Source organism: Bufo bufo, chromosome 7 (genome assembly GCF_905171765.1).
Source record: "Bufo bufo chromosome 7, aBufBuf1.1, whole genome shotgun sequence".
Taxonomy (NCBI): Eukaryota; Metazoa; Chordata; class Amphibia; order Anura; family Bufonidae; genus Bufo; species Bufo bufo.
The window spans coordinates 127,800,578-127,822,416 of NC_053395.1; the positions used below are offsets into that span (position 1 = coordinate 127,800,578).

General features: G+C 42.1%; 1 protein-coding gene across 2 annotated transcripts in view; it reads left to right on the forward strand.

Annotated features, from left to right (window-relative positions):
* PLEKHM3 (pleckstrin homology domain containing M3) overlaps nucleotides 1-21,839 on the forward strand; it is a 401,278-nt gene that overhangs the window by 223,216 nt on the left and 156,223 nt on the right. For both annotated transcript variants that reach the window (XR_005780515.1, XM_040440444.1), the window contains exon 4: nucleotides 12,264-12,409. Coding sequence is in view for 1 of the 2 variants with exons in the window: in XM_040440444.1 (XP_040296378.1) it covers nucleotides 12,264-12,409 (146 nt within the window). In the remaining variant the exon portion in view is untranslated. The remainder of the gene's footprint in view (nucleotides 1-12,263; nucleotides 12,410-21,839) is intronic.

Genomic DNA, 21,839 nt, shown 5'->3' on the forward strand with positions numbered 1-21,839 from the left:
GCAAAGGATTTGCAACCAAGTATTAAAAAGTGAAAGTTTGATTTATGATTATTATTCTGCCCCATTACTTTTGGTTTCTCAACAAGTGGGAGGCACATATGCAAACTGTTCTAATTCCTACACCGTTCACCTGATTTGGATGTAAATACCCTCAAATTAAAGCTGACCGTCTGCAGTTAAAGCACATCTTGTTTGTTTCATTTCAAATCCATTGTGGTGGTGTATAGAGCCAGAAATTTTATAATTGTGTCCATGTCCTGATATTTATGGACCTGACTCTATGTAATTAGGCTACTTTCACACCTGCGTTCAGGTGTCCGCTCGTGAGCTCCGTTTGAAGGGGCTCACAAGCGGCACCGAATGCAGCTGTCCAGCCCTGATGCATTCTCAGTGGAGGCGGATTCACTGAGAATGCATCCGCCTGCCAGCGTTCAGCCTCCGCTCCGCTCAGTGAGCGGACACCTGAACGCTGCTTGCAGCGTTCGGGTGTCCGCCTGGCCGTGCGGAGGCGAGCGGATCCGTCCAGACTTATAATGGAAGTCAATGGGGACGGATCCGCTTGAAGATGACACCATATGGCTCAATCTTCAAGTGGATCCATCCCCCATTGACTTTCAATGTAAAGTCTGAACGGATCCGCTCAGGCTACTTTCACACTTAGAAATTTTTCTAAGTTATAATGCAGACGGATCCGTTCTGAACGGATGCAAACGTCTGCATTATAGGAGCGGATCCGTCTGATGAAACATCAGACGGACCCGCTCCGAACGCTAGTGTGAAAGTAGCCTCAAATAGTTGGCATTCAAACTAGAACCTATTATCTTGTCATCTAATAGGTGATGCCAGTGTTTACGAATAATTCTTTCTACCCCTTTAAATTGGCTATTAAATGGCAAGACAATTCTCAGTGTTTCTTCCTCGTGTTTACTTTGCCTGGGTGTGAAGAAGTCTATTCTATTCATGGCCCTTACTTTATTTAATGACCTATCTAATTCATGATCTAAATACTCTTTCTCTATAAATTTTTGTTTAAGGTCATGGGCTTCTCGTTCAAACTGCTCTTCTGAAGTGCAATTTCTCTTCAATCTCCTGAATTGACCTGTAGGTACATTAAGTAGCCACCTAGGGAGGTGGCAACTAGAATGTAAATTAAAACTATTCCTCATAACAGGTTTAAAATATGTACTACAGGAGATTTTGTGATCTACTACATCGACATTAATATCAAGAAATTCTACATGATTCGTACTTATTGTGGAACTGAATCTTACATTTTTATCATTGTTATTGATCTCTTCTAAAAATAAGTGCAAATTTTCCTTTGTTCCTTGCCAGATGAAGATCACATCGTCTATATAGCGTCGCCAGAGCACCAGGTCCTCCCCCAGCCTAGGGCCAATTGTCTAATGCTCCCACTGGGCCAAAAATAGATTACCATAGCTGGCATAGCTGGGGGCAAACCTGGTGCCCATGGCGGTGCCCCTCGTCTGTAAATAATACTGCAAATCAAATGCAAAATAGTTATGAGTTAAAATATACTCAATTCCTTCCAGAATACATTGGATCTGATCCACCTGTAATGTATTCTTAGAGTTCAACTGGTTATGTAGGGCTTCTAAACCTTGTGCGTGTTCTATGATGGTATACAGAGAATTCACATCAAGAGTACCCATAATCCAGTGATCCTCAAATGATAGTTCTTCCAGTGTATGAATAATGTCAATGGTATCCTTAATGTAAGATGGAATAGTTTTAACGAACGGCTGCAACAATCTATCTTTATACTGTGAAAGGTTAGAAGAAATTGACCCAATGCCAGAGACAATGGGTCTACCAGGATTTTTTTGGGGGGTTTTATGGATCTTTGGAATTGTATAGAATATTGGAATTCTTTTCTGTGTATCAAGTACATATTTATATTCTTGTTCCAGGAGTATTCCCTTCATTAGACCTTTATTGCAATAACTCATTAGTTCTCTGATATATTTCAGTTGGATTATTTTTTAGCTTCAAATAGGTGCTTGTATCCTCTAATTGTCTCAGGCACTCTTGATCGTAATCTTTAGTGTTAAGGATAACTATGACCCCTCCCTTATCCGCTGGTCTAATCGTGATTTCATTATTGGTTTGTAATTGTCTAATTGACAAAATTTCCTTTCTAGTCAGGTTGTTCTTAATTTTAGTATTTTTTAAACCTCTAAGGTCTACCTCCACATTCTTTTTAAATGATGTGATCTCCTGGCTTATCTCTTGTTTTAAGAAATTCTTAGATTTGACTTTTAATTCTGTATGAATATATCGATCATCTTTTATCATTTCCCTACTTGGTGGATTTTTCAAATAGTATTTCTTAAAACAAATTCTACGGATAAATTTCTCTATACCAATATATACCGAGAATTTGTCCATTTGTGCAGATGGCGCAAATTTTAAACCTTTATCTAGTAGTGATGTTTGTGCTTCAGTCAATTGTGTGTTACTGACATTAATAATGGGTGATAGTTTGGTCAATATTTGTGTGGGTTTCTTCTTATTAGAGTGTCTCCCTCGTCGTGTCTTCATATGTTGTTGTGTGATCGGGTTTTGATTGGTGTTCTTGTGTAATGATTGTCCTGGTGATAGTGATCGTGATATCGCCTGGGCTGAGTTTCTCTTCTCATTGGGCCCTCTCTTCTCGAGTTGTCTGTGTGATCCTGATGACATCGTCTCAGATTGTATTCGTGCCCTTGATTCTGTGCACGTGGGGTTGGTGATCGTGGGTATTTCGACCTCGTCCTGAAGTGTGGTGGTGTCTGATCTAAAAAAATGGGAGTAGATAAAGCTTTGTATCTATTTGAAGTCGATATATTTGAAATTTGAGGTGTTTTCTCTATTTATATGTCCGTCTCCCCCTCCCGGCCCTGCCTCCGCCCGAACCGCGACGTGCCAAAACCTCCAGATGGTAGACTTTCTGAACATTATGGTCAATTCCACTTATTTTGTTATCATCATTTTATATTATGTATGTTATATATATATATATGAAATCGTATTTTAGTGATCTGGATAAGTTAAAACTTAGCTTTTATTATAGCTCTTATAAGATAAATGAGATTTTGTTCCTCAAAATGAAAAATAAAGAGGTAGGTAGTCGTAGATTGCTCACAGTGTCCTATGATATAACGGGACTTGTACTGAGGGCAATACTAGAATGTCCGCAAGGGCAAGAAGTGAAATGACTGATGTATTCCAAACATGATGTTTCCAGGTCTAGACAATTAGAGTGGTATACATCAGTATTCAAGCCACAGGTGGTCGGGTTTGGCACATATAGGCGCCAATATCCGACACATCAAGGTGGACATATAACAAATATTAAACAACAAAAAATCTATATGCACAACGACAGACACAACACAAAAATGACATGGATGTATATATATCCGTGTTACATATTGTACACTAATGCATCCACAGCATATAGGTGCACGGCGGCACCGCTTGAAAGAAAGACACACCACCAGGTGTCCTACCGTACAGGTATGATGTACTCCAGGCACCTGTGTTCTTGAGTCTTTATCAGGCAGGGTGGTCCTTTTCCGGCAGTTGGAGGATATTTAAAGGGAATAGAAACGATGATTTTTCCTTTCTATCCCTAATTGGCCCTCACAGCCCTACAATAAGCCTCCAAAAACTAGCCACGGGGTGTCCCACTATTTGGGCCCCCGTCCGGAACCTAGCCCTGGAATTGTAGTCCCTAAAAAGGCCCTACAAGGATCCCTACATGCACGTTTCTGGGGTAGGGGGAAGAACCCCTCCCCTCATCAGGGGATATAATTTCTAAGGGCCGGAAAATACAGAAAGAGGGTCACCAGAAATGGTGGCTCTCCTATAGAATAAGGCGCACAGGTGGATGTGCGACCGGCAACGGGAATGAAAGAGAGGGGACAGATAGAATAAAGTTCCCTCCCTTTTGTCACTAAAGTGGAGCGCACAGATAGGTGCACAGCCGCAGTGAAGATAGAGAAGGGGGACAGATAAAAGCACCCCTTGTCCTCTTGTAGTGCACAGGTTGGTGCCGCAGGCATATGTCTTACCTGATCTGGAGGTGTACGCGTCCTCTCTTTTAAAGGTTCGCGCCGGGATATCGGCACGTCGCACGCCATGATGACGTCAGCCCTTCCCCTAGTACGGCGGCAGGCGGTGATGGCGTTTTGCCCTTACTTTGCGTGTTATGCCCATACGCCGAATGGGCGCTGGGCATGCGCAGTAGTACGCGCACATTATATTTCCAATATCATCGCGTTAATGCCTGAAATGATGTGTCCAGGCCACAATGCACAAAGATAGTTATTGGATTCCAGTATACAGCCTCCATAGGTCAATATTTATATCTATGTTGTGCCAGCAAACCATCGTACTGGTAACTTCACTCCCATAATGGGGCTGCAATCAAAAAGGTGCTGTTGTTTTATTTGCATGTCGTCAATCGGATGCTGCTGCTAGCGACATGCAAAAAAATAAGACAGATAGAGTATACATCGGGCGTCGGACAAATTAATGATATGTTGTACAGGCGCACAATATAAGCCTACAAATATAAAAATACGGACAAAGCATAGATATATATATTTTTTTTGTCCGTATATACGGGCGTATTGATATGTAAGCTCCGTATAGAGGTGGATCTGTGGGCAGCGGAACATGTGTCCAACAGATTCACTCAGCAACCCTGATGTGGGTATACAGCATAGATTATTTAGTGGTATTTTTTGCGGTCTTGTTAATTTCATTTTTCAACAGTAGTCAGCAAAAAGTGACACCTGGTAATTAATAGATATTACATGCCATGTCTCCCAGGTAGCTGAGATTTAATAAGGCAGGGTGAGGCAATTTTAGGTATTTATTTTAATTAAATCTGTATGAGAGACAGAGACCTTGAAGGGGTATTCTTAAAGGAAGCAGCCAAAGTGGAGGGACTCATTCAAACCTTTGGGGGATACCGTGTCCAGTTGGAAAGTCCAACGTGCTTCTCGTTGAAGCAGGAGACGGTCCCAATCACCACCACGTATTGGTGGTGGGATTTTATCAATTCCAATGGCTCGGATGCAGTTCGAGTCTCCACCATGGTGTTCATTAACATGTCGGGCCACTGGGGTGTCGCGTTCATTCGTGATATCGCCCAGATGTTCTCCTAGACGTCTACGCAACTCCCTCTTGGTTTTGCCGACGTATTCGAGTCCGCACACGCATGTGATCTTATAGATGACACCGCGTGTGCGGCAATTGATAAAATCCTTGATAATGAAGGACTTATCTAGATTCGAGCTATGGAAGGTCTTACTGCTCTGTAGAATTTTGCAGGCTACACAGCCACTACACCTATAGCAGCCATTGATCTTGCGATCCAGCCACGTCGCTGCTTGGGTCGCCGGGGTGTAGTGGCTGTGCACCAGCATATCTTTTAGGCTGCTCCCTCTCCTGAAGGTAATTTGTGGGTAATTAAAGATGACTTTGTTGATCTCAGGGTCCATCAATAGGACAGGCCAGTGTTTCCGGAGGACATCCCTAATTTGTCCTGACGCGTCGTCATAGGTCGCAATAAGGCGGATCTTCTTTTCCGTCTCCTCCTTTCTAATTTTGGGTACTAGGAGGTCGGGGCGACTTGCTGTTAATGCAGTTTGATAGGCTTGTTTAAGAACCTTATTGGGATATCCCCTGTCCAAAAAACGATTTTGTAAGGCCTTAGCCTGGTCGACGAACTCTGACCTGCTGGAACAGTTGCGTCTGAGGCGCAAATACTGACTCTTTGCGCCGCCAGTTGCGCCGTCCTACGCCAATTTGCTCCTGAGCTGGTGGGAAGAAACCACAGTTTTTGGGGATGCGATGTCGTCATGTACCGGGCCCATACTTATGTGGGCACGGTACATAGACGACATCTTTGTCATTTGGAATGACACGAAAGACTCCTTTTTTGAATTTGTCCATGGACTCAATACCAACACGGTGGGACTACGCTTTACCTCTGAGGCCAACTCTGATAGTCTGGCATTCCTGGACATTAAGATATCTAGGGGGGACTCTAACGAACTCGACACCACTATATATAGGAAGCCGACGTCGACGAACTCTGTCCTGCACTGGGACAGCGGCCATCCCTTCCCCCAAAAAAGAGGGATTCCAAAGAGTCAGTATTTGCGCCTCAGACGCAACTGTTCCAGCAGGTCAGAGTTCGTCGACCAGGCTAAGGCCTTACAAAATCGGTTTTTGGACAGGGGATATCCCAATAAGGTTCTTAAACAAGCCTATCAAACTGCATTAACAGCAAGTCGCCCCGACCTCCTAGTACCCAAAATTAGAAAGGAGGAGACGGAAAAGAAGATCCGCCTTATTGCGACCTATGACGACGCGTCAGGACAAATTAGGGATGTCCTCCGGAAACACTAGCCTGTCCTATTGATGGACCCTGAGATCAACAAAGTCATCTTTAATTACCCACAAATTACCTTCAGGAGAGGGAGCAGCCTAAAAGATATGCTGGTGCACAGCCACTACACCCCGGCGACCCAAGCAGCGACGTGGCTGGATCGCAAGATCAATGGCTGCTATAGGTGTAGTGGCTGTGTAGCCTGCAAAATTCTACAGAGCAGTAAGACCTTCCATAGCTCGAATCTAGATAAGTCCTTCATTATCAAGGATTTTATCAATTGCCGCACACGCGGTGTCATCTATAAGATCACATGCGTGTGCGGACTCGAATACGTCGGCAAAACCAAGAGGGAGTTGCGTAGACGTCTAGGAGAACATCTGGGCGATATCACGAATGAACGCGACACCCCAGTGGCCCGACATGTTAATGAACACCATGGTGGAGACTCGAACTGCATCCGAGCCATTGGAATTGATAAAATCCCACCACCAATACGTGGTGGTGATTGGGACCGTCTCCTGCTTCAACGAGAAGCACGTTGGACTTTCCAACTGGACACGGTATCCCCCAAAGGTTTGAATGAGTCCCTCCACTTTGGCTGCTTCCTTTAAGAATACCCCTTCAAGGTCTCTGTCTCTCATACAGATTTAATTAAAATAAATACCTAAAATTGCCTCACCCTGCCTTATTAAATCTCGGCTACCTGGGAGACATGGCATGTAATATCTATTAATTACCAGGTGTCACTTTTTGCTGACTACTGTTGAAAAATGAAATTAACAAGACCGCAAAAAATACCACTAAATAATCTATGCTGTATACCCACATCAGGGTTGCTGAGTGAATCTGTTGGACACATGTTCCGCTGCCCACAGATCCACCTCTATACGGAGCTTACATATCAATACGCCCGTATATACGGACAAAAAAATATATATATCTATGCTTTGTCCGTATTTTTATATTTGTAGGCTTATATTGTGCGCCTGTACAACATATCATTAATTTGTCCGACGCCCGATGTATACTCTATCTGTCTTATTTTTTTGCATGTCGCTAGCAGCAGCATCCGATTGACGACATGCAAATAAAACAACAGCACCTTTTTGATTGCAGCCCCATTATGGGAGTGAAGTTACCAGTACGATGGTTTGCTGGCACAACATAGATATAAATATTGACCTATGGAGGCTGTATACTGGAATCCAATAACTATCTTTGTGCATTGTGGCCTGGACACATCATTTCAGGCATTAACGCGATGATATTGGAAATATAATGTGCGCGTACTACTGCGCATGCCCAGCGCCCATTCGGCGTATGGGCATAACACGCAAAGTAAGGGCAAAACGCCATCACCGCCTGCCGCCGTACTAGGGGAAGGGCTGACGTCATCATGGCGTGCGACGTGCCGATATCCCGGCGCGAACCTTTAAAAGAGAGGACGCGTACACCTCCAGATCAGGTAAGACATATGCCTGCGGCACCAACCTGTGCACTACAAGAGGACAAGGGGTGCTTTTATCTGTCCCCCTTCTCTATCTTCACTGCGGCTGTGCACCTATCTGTGCGCTCCACTTTAGTGACAAAAGGGAGGGAACTTTATTCTATCTGTCCCCTCTCTTTCATTCCCGTTGCCGGTCGCACATCCACCTGTGCGCCTTATTCTATAGGAGAGCCACCATTTCTGGTGACCCTCTTTCTGTATTTTCCGGCCCTTAGAAATTATATCCCCTGATGAGGGGAGGGGTTCTTCCCCCTACCCCAGAAACGTGCATGTAGGGATCCTTGTAGGGCCTTTTTAGGGACTACAATTCCAGGGCTAGGTTCCGGACGGGGGCCCAAATAGTGGGACACCCCGTGGCTAGTTTTTGGAGGCTTATTGTAGGGCTGTGAGGGCCAATTAGGGATAGAAAGGAAAAATCATCGTTTCTATTCCCTTTAAATATCCTCCAACTGCCGGAAAAGGACCACCCTGCCTGATAAAGACTCAAGAACACAGGTGCCTGGAGTACATCATACCTGTACGGTAGGACACCTGGTGGTGTGTCTTTCTTTCAAGCGGTGCCGCCGTGCACCTATATGCTGTGGATGCATTAGTGTACAATATGTAACACGGATATATATACATCCATGTCATTTTTGTGTTGTGTCTGTCGTTGTGCATATAGATTTTTTGTTGTTTAATATTTGTTATATGTCCACCTTGATGTGTCGGATATTGGCGCCTATATGTGCCAAACCCGACCACCTGTGGCTTGAATACTGATGTATACCACTCTAATTGTCTAGACCTGGAAACATCATGTTTGGAATACATCAGTCATTTCACTTCTTGCCCTTGCGGACATTCTAGTATTGCCCTCAGTACAAGTCCCGTTATATCATAGGACACTGTGAGCAATCTACAGCTACCTACCTCTTTATTTTTCATTTTGAGGAACAAAATCTCATTTGTCTTATAAGAGCTATAATAAAAGCTAAGTTTTAACTTATCCAGATCACTAAAATACGATTTCAAAGATTCATGTGAGTGATTATATGTGAATAATCCATATGTAAGTTTATTTGAATGTTATATATATATTCATATATTTTTATCTTATTAAATGCTTTTGGACAATATATATATAAAAACTCACTGAAAAAAAGTGGCCTAAACGGGTGAAAATGCTCCAAACCCAGACACTGTAGCGTGTCTATAACCAGGTGAGCAATTCCTCCGCATGCGGTCCGCAGACAAAGGCAATTCCCAGCAAAAAAAGCGTACAATGGAGGATGCCGCTGCGGACCGCATGACCCACAAGAACATCTTACACTAAATGATACATTGTGCAGATGAAAAAATATACATACACAATTCACTGAAAAAAATGCAGCAAAATGATACGCAACTGACAATCCTAGCTAATTCCTCAGGCCAATGTTAAAAGCTGAGAACTTTGCCAATATCTTCCAGTCAGGAACATATCGGAGCCCCTCATGCACCACGTCAGAGTGTCTCAGCACGCATGGGGTCCTACCACTCAACTGCCCGTGGTGTGTGAACAGGGTCTGAACAGTGCAATGGTAGACTTTCTGAACATTATGGTCAATTCCACTAATTTTGTTATCATTTTATATTATGTATGTTATATATATATTCATATATTATATATATATATATATATATATATATATATATATATATATTCATATATTTTTATCTTCTAAAATGCTTTTGGACTATATATATATATATATATATATATATATATATATATATATATATATATAAAAAAAAGAAAAACAATGGCGGCACTGGAGAAACAACACAGGAAGGGTGCTATGTCCAGGGATGTAGCAGCTTACCCCGTCAAATATGGATGAAAAAAACGGACAGCACTCCAGGTAAAAGTTGATGGTGTTTATTCACCCATGTGGATGGCAACGTTTCAGCTCATACAAGAGCTCTTGTATGAGCTGAAACGTTGCCATCCACATGGGTGAATAAACACCATCAACTTTTACCTGGAGTGCTGTCCGTTTTTCATCTATATATATATATATATATATATAAATATGTTTAATTCTTCTTTTACACATGAGTTTAGAAAAAACGCATCAAAAACGCATATTTATATAAACGTTTGGATGTAATTTTATTTCATGTTTTTAATGCAAAGTCTTTGTACTGACCACATTTGATATATAGGGTCTATTATGAGTCATATATTGGAGGATTCAGATCCGACCCAGGTTTTGATTTAGACACAGCTGAAATACAATCAATTGGGGCAGACACCCTATAAAAAGACCTCCATATCAGTCATTTGCTGTTGACCACTGAAGAAGGAACAGTGTTGTTCCGAAACGCGTTTGGTACACAGCAAGGACCAACAAGGAGCCATTTTATCAAAGCCAACAAGGAGCCATTTTATCAAAGCTATACAATAAGGATTCATCGTTTACAAGTTACTTTTTTGGCCGTTTTCTTCTCTTCCGGCACCAGTTTTTTCAGAGACTACTAGTACTAGTATCATCACACAGCTGATGGACTGAGTCACGTGATTCACTTTAACACACGTGGGACGCCACGTAGTGAGAGTAGAACGTGACTCCACGCTGAAAGTTCCAACGCCGACTCCTCAGTCCCGCAGTGAAACTCCAACAACACCCACCGGACCGGTAATGTACACAAAAAATATCTGTGTGTGTGTGTCCGCAGGATCGCATTATAACAAATTTGGGTGTGAAAAGTGAACCATGGAGTGCTGTTAAAATTGTGAGGAAAACAGGTGCTTTTATTTGAGATCTTGAAGAGGTGTGGATCTGCTGAGCAGGACATTTTCTTTACAGATACGCTGCTTTATATGAACAATCTGTTCACTTATAACCAAGTGCAATTATTTGACATTGACCAACTATTGAAGTATCATATTTATTCTGCAGATATCCGACTCTGGTTTTAATATTTATTCCTTATGGTATGGATTGCTGATTTTTTATTTATGTATAAATAGGTTTTATATATATTAATAAATATTTATTGTTCAGTCCACATTGCCCCAGATATTTTGTGTGCCCTCCATCTATACACAACAATTTAATCTTCTTGCTACAACCTGGGGTGGGTTGTGGAGTGAGCACCTATATATATCCACTCACCAAGTGTAGCCACTACTACTTTTACTATATACTTGTTATATAATATGTATTTGGGGGAAGCTATATCTCCTTATGGAGAGCATGTAAGCGGCGTGAGATGTCTTATAGACCAGGCAATGCTCCTCTGGAATTCTGGGAAGAGGGTATGCAATTTTGCTCTTAACAAGCTCTTACTCTAATGCGACCAGATGTAAGGTAGCTATCCTATAAGTCAATATTCAACCTTTTAAACAGAGAAACAACAGAGCCTTGAGACATGACTCACATATTGAATAAGCCAGCACCTCATCTGCAGACAGCAGTTTCGGGGTGATTGCCCCTCATCAGTGCAGAGCAGAAAGTACTGGGTGAGAAGCCTAAGTCAGGATTCTGGGAATACTAGATGTAAGGTAGCTATCCTATAAGTCAATGTTAAACCTTATAAACAGGCCTTGAGACATGACTTGGATAATAATTAAGCCAGCACCTCATCTGCAGACAGCTGTTTCGGGATGATTGCCCCTCATCAGTGCAGAAATGAGAAGTAATCTGTATAATATGTATATAGTTACACGAGAAAGGTGACTTTGGTTGGCGTGTTTTAATTTTTTTTTTCCCTTATTTGTATTTTATTGTATTTTACTTAATTTTTTATATATTTTTGTACATAATATGTGCCCCAAGAGGTCATTTACATTTTTTATTTAATTTTTTTTATTTTGCACCTTTTCACATCCAAAGTGTAAAACAGAAATTGGTGAATTCTTTGTCTTGTGTAAAAGCATCATTGGCCACATTCCAAGCATTTTTTTTTTGTGGGTAAATTATAAGAAATTACTATCAGGTAAATTATTTGTGTAAATGTGTTTCTACAAACACATATTTTTAATGTTGACAGCCATTTGTCTCCTGTAGGGCTGTGTGCCAAATTTAATTATACCACCTAGCGCTCAGATGGCAGCAAGGAGTACGCCACCTGCTGCATCTGCTCTGTACTGCAGCTCTCATAGCCTTTTTACCAGTTGTACTCTTTTTATTCAGGCTCGAAATGGACACCCACATCGAACTAACACTCTTATTTCCACACCTTCTTATTTCTGGTTGTTGCAGGATTTACTAAATGGTTTGTCTGCAGACACACAAATTTTCATACGTTTATGTAATAATATATACTATTACTGTACAACTACTTTTAGATACTATATCTCTATCTTCAAATTTTTTTCAGGGTGCCAGAGGCCAATTGGACTTTCCAACGAAAAGGCCAAGGTGTGCAGTTACAGCGGGTGGTATTATTGTAGCTCATGCCATATTGATGATGGTTTCATTATACCTGCACGGCTTGTTCACAACTGGGACACATCGAAACACAAGGTACGGTTTTACTTATTTTAAATAATAGAGACTAATTCACTGACAAGCAGGTAGCTGTGTAACACACAGAGCAGCACTATTTTTCCCTTGTATCTGCTCAGTTCAGAGACCAACCATTGGCGTGCAGAATTTGGGACACTTGGTAGACATGACGCTTCTTAGGTTATATGTCTCACCTTCACTGGTTCTAGGAAACAACGGGATTTTTAACAGATTGCACAGAATAAATCTTAACTACAGAATAAGTGAAAACCGCATAACCACTAATGAAGCTGCAGGATTTTACATTCTGTTGCTATATACCTAATGTATGCATCACTCCTAATATTAGCTGATTGTAGAAAGACCCTCATTATACCATTTACAGTGTTCATAAAGAGATTCTTCTGTTTTGCAATTAACATTCTACTCACATTCTTCATTTCTTAAAGGGAATCTGTCACCACCTTAACCGCCTCACGTCCGCCCATAGGATATAAACGTCCTATGGGTGGACGTCTATTTCTGACAGCACGTTTTAAAACGTCCTGTCAGAAATAGCAGCTGCATGCTAATCGTGCAGCTGCTGATCGGGTTGCCCGCTGTCAGTGACAGCAGGGCAACCCTAAGACAAGGCAGGGACAGTGCCCAGGTGTCCCTGCCTTCACGATCGCTGCAGACACAGCGCTCACCGAGCGCTGTGTCTGCAGAGCAGGAAGCTATGTGACCGCCGTGACCGGAGAGTGCAGGAGCTGTGTGAGGTCTCTCAGAGACCTCGATCAGCCCTGCTGTGAGGCTGTACAGCGCAGGATTGCTGCTGTACAGCCTCTCTAGGGGTGCATTTGTCCTGTAACAGGGGCTACTATGTCAGCCCCAGTTACAGGAGAAATCAACAGTGTAAAAAAAAAAAAAAAGTGAAGTAAATGTCCCCCAGAGGTCTTGTATGACCTTATGGGGGACGAAAAGTGTAAAATAAAATAAAAATAAAATAAAGGGTTGAAAAAATAAAATAAAAAAAAGTTTCACATGTAAAAAAAAAATAAATCCCAAGTAAGGAATAAAAAAAAAAATTCAAAATAGAAAAAATAAAATAAAATAGACATATTTAGTATTGCCGCGTCCGTAAAAACCAGCTCTATAAAAATATCACATGACCTAACCCCTCGGGTGAACACCGTAAAAAAAAAAAAAAAAGAAACTGTGTCAAAACAAGCAATTCTTGTCACCTTGCATCACAAAAGGTGCAACACCAAGTGATCAAAAACGCGTATGTCCCACAAAATGGTACCAATAAAACCGTCACCTCATCCCGCAAAAAATGAGCCCCTACATAAGAAAATCTCTCAAAAAATAAAAAAACTATAGCTCTCAGAACATGGACACATTAAAACATAATTTTTTGGTTTCAAAAATGCTATTATTGTGTAAAACTTTAATAAATGAGAAAAAGTATACATATTAGGTATCGCCACGTCCGTAACAATCTGCTCTATAAAAATGTCACTTGACTGAACCCCTCAGGTGAACGCTGTAAAAATAAATAAATAGAAACTGTGCTAAAACAACCAATTTTTTGGTCACCTTGCCCCATAAAGTGTTATAATGAATGATCAAAAAATCATATGTACCCAAAAATAGTACTAATAAAACTGGCACCTTATCCCCTAGTTTCCAAAATGGGGTCACTTGTTGGGAGTTTCTACTGTAAGGGTGCATCAGGGGGCTTCAAATGGGACATGGCATCTAAAAACCATGTGAAGTTCCTTTCCTTCTGCGCCCTGCCGTGTGCCCATACAGTAGTTTACGACCACATGTGGAGTGTTTCTGTAAACCGCAGAATCTGGGTAATAAATATTGAGTTTTGTTTGGCTGTTAACCATCGATGTGTTAAAGAAAAAAATTGATTAAAATGGAAAATCTGCCAAAAAAGTGAAATTTAAAAATTTGATCTCCATTTTCCTTTAATTCTTGTGGAACGCCTAAAGGGTTAACAAAGTTTGTAAAATCGGTTTTGAATACCTTGAGGGGTGTAGTTTCTACAATGGGGTCATTTATGGGGGTATCCACTATGTAGGCCCCACAAAGTGACTTCAGACCTGAACTGGTCCTTATAAAGTGGGTTTTGGCAATTTTCTTAAAAATTTGAAGAATTGCTTCTAAACTTCTAAGCCTTCTAACGTCCTAAAAAAATAAAATGACATTTCCAAAATGATGCCAACATAAAGTAGACATATGGGGAATGTTAAATAATAAATATTTTATGAGGTATCACTTTCTGTTTTAAAAGCAGAGAAATAGAAATTTAGAAAATTGCGAATTTTTCAAATTTTTGGGTAAATTTGGGATTTTTTCATAAATAAAGGTGAAATATTTTGACTCAAATTTATGACTATCATGAAGTACAATGTGTCACGAGAAAACAATCTCTGAATGACTTGGATAAAAAAAAGGCGTTCCAAAGTTATTACCACATAAAGTGAGATATGTCAGTTTTGCAAAATTTGGCCTGGTCAGGAAGGGGGCAAAGGGCCCAGATGGGAAGTGGTTAAAGGTAGTGAAGCGCATTCTAGCGCCATCTCTGTTATGTGTGTCTGTAATGTCGTTTCTGGGAAATTTGCCATTTGTTAGCTGCAGCACTGTCATCGTGCTGTTAGGATTGGGTACTTGTAATTATGAGTTGTGGGATAGTTCCTACCACCTCACTTTCTGCCAGTGATTGTCAGCATTAAAACTTTTGAATTGTTTGTCTTCTGCAGCTTGTACGTATTCCAGTACATAGCAGGCTCCAGAATTCTTTTAATTGCTGAATCCATCAGGTGAGCTTTCTGACAGCTTGCCTTCAGTCCCACCTCTTCTTTCCTGATCAATCATCTAGCTGAATTCTGATCAAATCAATTGACTTTAGCCAAATTTAGCTAGATGATCGCTTAAAAGTGGAGAGGGAGGGTCTGGAGATGAGCCATCAGAGAGCTCATCTGAAGGATTCGCATTCTGAAGTTTGCAATGTATTGAATTAGATAAAAGCTGCAGGAGCCCCCCACTTCAAAATTTTAATGAAAACCAATTGGAAAAATGTTTCTACGATATTTGACGCAAGGCGATTAGAAAATCGTAATCAAAGGCGTTCATAGCCTTTAGTTATTAAGTGTAGAAATCGCCATATATTTTTTAATGTGTACAACTACACGAGTTTGAAAGTAAACAAATGCAAAACTTTTCTTACCTGAGAAGAAAGAAACATGTATGAGCTTGGATCTACCGTATTTCAGTAGTGGCCATTCTCCGGTGCTTACAGGGGTTATTCGGATTTAGAAAAAAAAAGGGGGGGGGGGGGGTCTACTTTTTTCACAAGAACACCCTTTTTCTCGTTTGCTGTAGAAATGTGGAAAGATTGCTTCAGAATTTTCTTGGTAGTTGTGTGTCCCAGAAGGTCTATTACTACATCCAGGCAGTATATCTAATTGTCATTACTCAGGAGTCAATGGTGGTGAAGTTTTGGTAGCATTTAGGTGCATCTTGGCATGCTCATCATGGACATTTCGTGCTGCTAGTAACATAGTAGCATGCTCGCGTAACCACACTGCTGCTAAAGCATTTCTACTCTGCTCCTTCACATAACTATATCAGTGTTCTATGAGACCAAGCACTAATGCTAAGGTGACATTTTCTCAATAATCTCTTTAGCTGCACATTTTGGAGCACTAATATAGTTTGTGAACCACAGGATCCTTAAAGAGCATCAGCGCTGTTTGTGTGGAGTTGTCCGTTTGTAACCCATCTTTATTAACGCAGATATGTAAAGTTTTTAACTTATTCGATATCCACAGCATAGGAGATGAGGAGATGTCCCACCACTGGTATCCTGAGGGCGGGGGACCTATTACCCCGAATGAATGGGCCATGCTCTGTACTCTTCAGCAGTCCTATAGAAAATGAATGGAGAGGCTTCGTTCCATTCAGAGGAACGAGACCCCAGCAGTCATACCCCTGCTGGTCAGATGATTACCCCCTATCCTGTGGATGCAGAATAGGCACAACTAGTCACCATTGACTTCTAGACCCGCTAACCACAAACATTCAGGTCCAGAACTCCTAGTGTTCAAGAAAAATCTGCATGTTTTCAGACTTACTGAAATCACACTGGAGCATTGAGTATTTATGAACTGGTCCTCTATGATCTGTGATAAGTGAGTATTAACCTCCTTTCTACTACTAGAGATGATGGAGTAACCCTATCAAAACCTTAGACTATCCTTAGATTACCAGTAGATTTTCTTATAAAAGCTATCATTGCCCCTAGACCACCAGGGATGCTGCCATGCTTCTATTCCCTCTTTTAGATCACTGTTAACCTCTCTTTATGATAAACCATCAGGAATGTAACAATTAGCCCTTTAACTGCCCTAGTAGTATAGTAACTACTATAACAACCTTGACTTCCATGGACTACCAGAGAGGCAAAGTTTCCACTATCCAATGAAATCATAGTTTGCTATCCAGGGGATCCGCTTTGTTTTACTATGGGATCCAAACATGCTGGGAGAGCACTGTTAATGGGGAACTTATCCATGTTCCCACACTTGTTTTCAGTATGAACAGAAGAAAACTCCCTTCAAGTTGTTGTCTTGCTGTTTTTGAACATACTTATGGACAACTAAAAGACAGCATTCTGCAGCATTCTCCTCTATTTTCTGTGTAAAATGTCAATGATAGCAGTCATCTTGATTAAAGAAGCAGTCCCACAATACATTATCTGGCAATTTAGTGATACAGGTAATGTAAAAAGCTGTGTAGTAATAATTAAATTAAATTTAAAACTAAAGAAATTGTGGTTGTGGGTTTTAGAAGGTCTAGGAGGGAAGTTCATCACCTGATCTATGTCAATGGTGCCGCTGTAGAACAGCTATCTGGATTTAAAGAGTGTGCAAGCCGGACCTGTAAAGGGAAACTTACCTGCTTCCTGGTGCTGGCTCCCCCAATCCTTCTCCCAGCCTGAGCTGCTACACTGTACTCCCTCAATGTAAACTGTTTGACATTGCTGCAGCCAATCACTGGCCATAGTGATGACCAGCTCTCCTTATGTCATGACGAATGGCCACATGACACAAGGGGAACGGGTCTCTGCTGTGGCCAATGATTGGCTGCAGCAATTTCAATCCAGATGTTTTCAGCGAGGGAGCAGAGCTGAAGGAGCGAGGAGCCGGAGTCAGGAAGCAGGTAACTAAGCTTCCCTTTACAGGTCTGGCCTATTGGGCGGCTGGGGGTTGGGTTGCCAAAACCCCCTAATTCTTGCACAACCCCTTTAAGTTTTTGGGTGTTCATATACACTGCTCAAAAAAATAAAGGGAACACTTAAATAACACAATGTAACTCCAAGTCAATCACACTTCTGTGAAATCAAACTTTCCACTTAGGAAGCAACACTGAGTGACAATCAATTTCACATGCCATTGTGCAAATGGGCTAGACAACAGGTGGAAATTATAGGCAATTAGCCAATAAAGGAGTTGTTCTGCAGGTGGTGACCACAGACCACTTCTCAGTTCCTATGCTTCCTGGCTGATGTTTTAGTCACTTTTGAATGCTGGCGGTGCTTTCACTCTAGTGGTAGCATGAGACGGAGTCTACAACCCACACAAGTGGCTCAGGTAGTGCAGCTTATCCAGGATGGCACATCAATGCGAGCTGTGGCAAGAAGGTTTGCTGTGTCTGTCAGCGTAGTATCCAGAGCATGGAGGCGTTACCAGGAGACAGGCCAGTACATCAGGAGATGTGGAGGAGGCCGTAGGAGGGCAACAACCCAGCAGCAGGACCGCTACCTCCGTCTTTGTGCAAGGAGGAACAGGAGAAGCACTGCCAGAGCCCTGCAAAATGACCTCCAGCAGGCCACAAATGTGCATGTGTCTGCTCAAACGGTCAGAAACAGACTCCATGAGGGTGATATGTGGGCCCGACGTCCACAGGTGGGGGTTGTGCTTACAGCCCAACACCGTGCAGGACGTTTGGCATTTGCCAGAGAACACCAAGATTGTCAAATTTGCCACAGATGAAAGCAGGTTCACACTGAGCACATGTGACAGACGTGACAAGGTCTTGAGACGCCGTGGAGAACGTTCTGCTGCCTGCAACATCCTCCAGCATGACCGGCTTGGCATTGGGTCAGTAATGGTGTGGGGTGGCATTTCTTTGGAGGGCCGCACAGCCCTCCATGTGCTCGCCAGAGGTAGCCTGACTGCCATTAGGTACCGAGATGAGATCCTCAGACCCCATGTGAGACCATATGCTGGTGCGGTTGGCCCTGGGTTCCTCCTAATGCAAGACAATGCTAGACCTTATGTGGCTGGAGTGTGTCAGCAGTTCCTGCAAGACGAAGGCATTGATGCTATGGACTGGCCCGCCCGTTCCCCAGACCTGAATCCAATTGAGCACATCTGGGACATCATGGTAAAATGAAGTTAAAAATAATCATTTTTATTTATAAAAAAAAATACAAAATTTACCAAAAAGTTTGAAAAATTTACAAATTTCCAAGTTTCAATTTCTCTACTTCTATAATACATAGTAATACCTCCAAAAATAGTTATTACTTTACATTCCCCATATGTCTACTTCATGTTTGGATCATTTTGGGAATGACATTTTATTGTTTGGGGGATGTTACAAGGCTTAGAAGTTTAGAAGCAAATCTTGAAATTTTTCAGAAATTTTCCAAAACCCACTTTTTAAGGTCCAGTTCAGGTCTAAAGTAACTTTGTGAGGCTTACATTTTAGAAACCACCCAAAAATGACCCCATTCTAGATACTACACCCATCAAGGTATTCAAAACTGATACCTTGAAAGGAGCGCCGTGTGGTTTTTGGAAGTAGAAACTCCATAAAAGTGACCCTATCTAAGAATCTACACCCCTCAAGGTATTCAAAACTTATTTTACAAACTTTGTTAGCCCTTTAGGTGTTCCACAAGAGTTATTGGCAAATGGAGATGAAATTTCTGAATTTAAATATTTTGGCAAATTTTCCATTTTAATAAATTTTTTCCAGTAACAAAGCAAGGGTTAACAGCCAAACAAAACTCAATATTTATTGCCCTGATTCTGTCGTTTATAGAAACACCACATATGTGGTCGTAAACTACTGTACGGGCACACGGCAGGGCGCAAAAGGAAAGGAACACCATATGGTTTCTGGAATGCAGATTTTGCTGGACTGGTTTATTTACACCATGTCCCATTTGAAGCCCCCCTGATGTACCCCTAGAGTAGAAACTCCATAAAAGTGACCCTATTTTGGAAACTACGTGAGGCATCTTAGGGGTTAGGTCATGGGGTATTTTTATAGAGCAGATTCTTACGGACGCGGCGATACCTAATATGTCTACTTTTATTTATTTAGGTTTTACACTATATTATCCTTTTTTAAACAAAAATAAAAACATTTTTTTGCTCCTTTTTTTTAATTTTTTTTAACCGTGTTCATCTGAGGGGTTAGGTCATTGGGTATTTTTATAGAGCAGATTCTTACGGACGCGGCGATACCTAATATGTCTTTTTAGTATCTCCAGAGTAATTTTATTTTTTCGTTTTTAGTCGATTGTCTTAGGTAGGGGCTCATTTTTTGCGGGATGAGAGGACAGTTTTATTGGCACTATTTTGGGGGGCATATAACTTTTTGATCGCTTGCTATTTCACTTTTTGTGATGTAAGGTGACAAAAAAAATACCTTTTTTTTGCACCGTTTTTATTTAATTTTTTTGACCGTGTTCATCTGAGGGGTTTGGTCATGGGGTATTTTTATAGAGCAGATTATTACGGACGCGGCGATACCTAATATGTCAACTTTTTTTTATTTATTTTAGTTTTACAAAATATAATTTTTGAGAAAATAAATATTTTGGTGTCTCAAGTCTGAGAACCATAGTTTTTTTTTCGATTGTCAGTGGCTAAATGGAATTAAAATTGGGGAAGGGGATTATTAATTTAGTACTCCATGGAATTGTGGTACTCCCTGAAGCAACCAATAATGCAGAGGCCAGGATGATAGGGGCACGTGTCACACTGAGTGGTGGTGTCCTTCCGTATCCCCCTCCTGTGACACACTCTGCACCGTTTTTGGGACCGTCCTTTCTTTCCGGTATGGGGGACCACACCTGGAAAGTGTTGGCCACGGACGATCCGTGCGCCTCCAGCACCCGAGATACTCCGGCCTGCTCTTTCCCGGTCAGAAAAGATCAGGTCCTTGAGGACTGCTTATAGCCATACTGTAAAGTGGGGTCTGGTAGAGGATGTCCTCACTCCAGTACAGCCTGACACTGTGTTTTTTTTTTCGACTAGGCCCATGTGCAGCACGAGGCCCCAAAACGTCCTCATCTCGGCTGCACTGACCGGAGTCCAGCCACCGGCCCTAGCCAAAAAGGAGCACGGGTGTTGAGCAATGAACTTTTGGGCGTACAAGTTCGTTTGCTCCACTATCAGATTCACAAAGTGGTCACTGAAAAAAATACTAAAATAGTCATATTCAGTGAAGCCCACTGTGGGAATCTGGATTCCTGGTTGGCCAACAAAATCATGAATCACAGGCTCAAAATCCTCTGGGGTACACCATACAAGTTCACCAGTAGGGGGCTCAGGTGGACTTATCTGGTGGGCCGAAAAACTAGTACGAGCCCCAGAGCTGCTCGTACTAGTGTGGGCCACAGGGTCTCTGGCATGGGGGTTCCCTTAATCCGCCTGGCGGCGTCTCTGCCGCCTTGGGGGCTCATCATCATCGCTAGATGATGACACGGGTGACAAGAGGAAAGTGGGGTCATCCTCGTCCTCACTGGGGCTCTCGGAGTCGGACGCAAGCTGGGCGTATATGCCTCATCGGCCGAGAACATCCGGCTGGCCATAGGGGAGTGTGTGTGTGCGTGCGTGGAAAACTTTATTTAGTGTGCGTGTGTGTGGGGGCATGTGTGTTCGCGGACTTTGCCCTAAATTTAACAGAAAAAAAAAAACTGAAAACCCCAAAAAAGGAAAAATAAAGATAAAATTAAAACTCGCTGATCAGCCGTTCGACTCTGATCAGCCGTTCGACGCTGATTAGCGGTGGGGTGGGCGATGCGCTAACATTGGCCGGACGCTAAGAGTGCCGGCCACAGTCAGCTGTGCTGTGGACCCCAGACACCCGATCAGGGTGATGCAACAATCAAATTTTTTTTTTCCCCCTAAACTTTCCGTGAATATCCCTGCCTAACCTGTCCCTAAAGTACCTTTTAGTGCCAGATGGCACTGTGGAGGGTCAGGAGGGGGGTGCAGGGCACAGATCCGACGCAGGCTGCTCTCTCTCCTCGCTCCCTGATGCAGAATAGAGGAGGAGAGGAGAGCTGGGGGGAGTTAACCCCCGCTTGCCCGTGCAGCCAATAGCAAGCGATCCTGAGAAGTGATGTCACCATCATCTCTCAGGATCGCAGAAT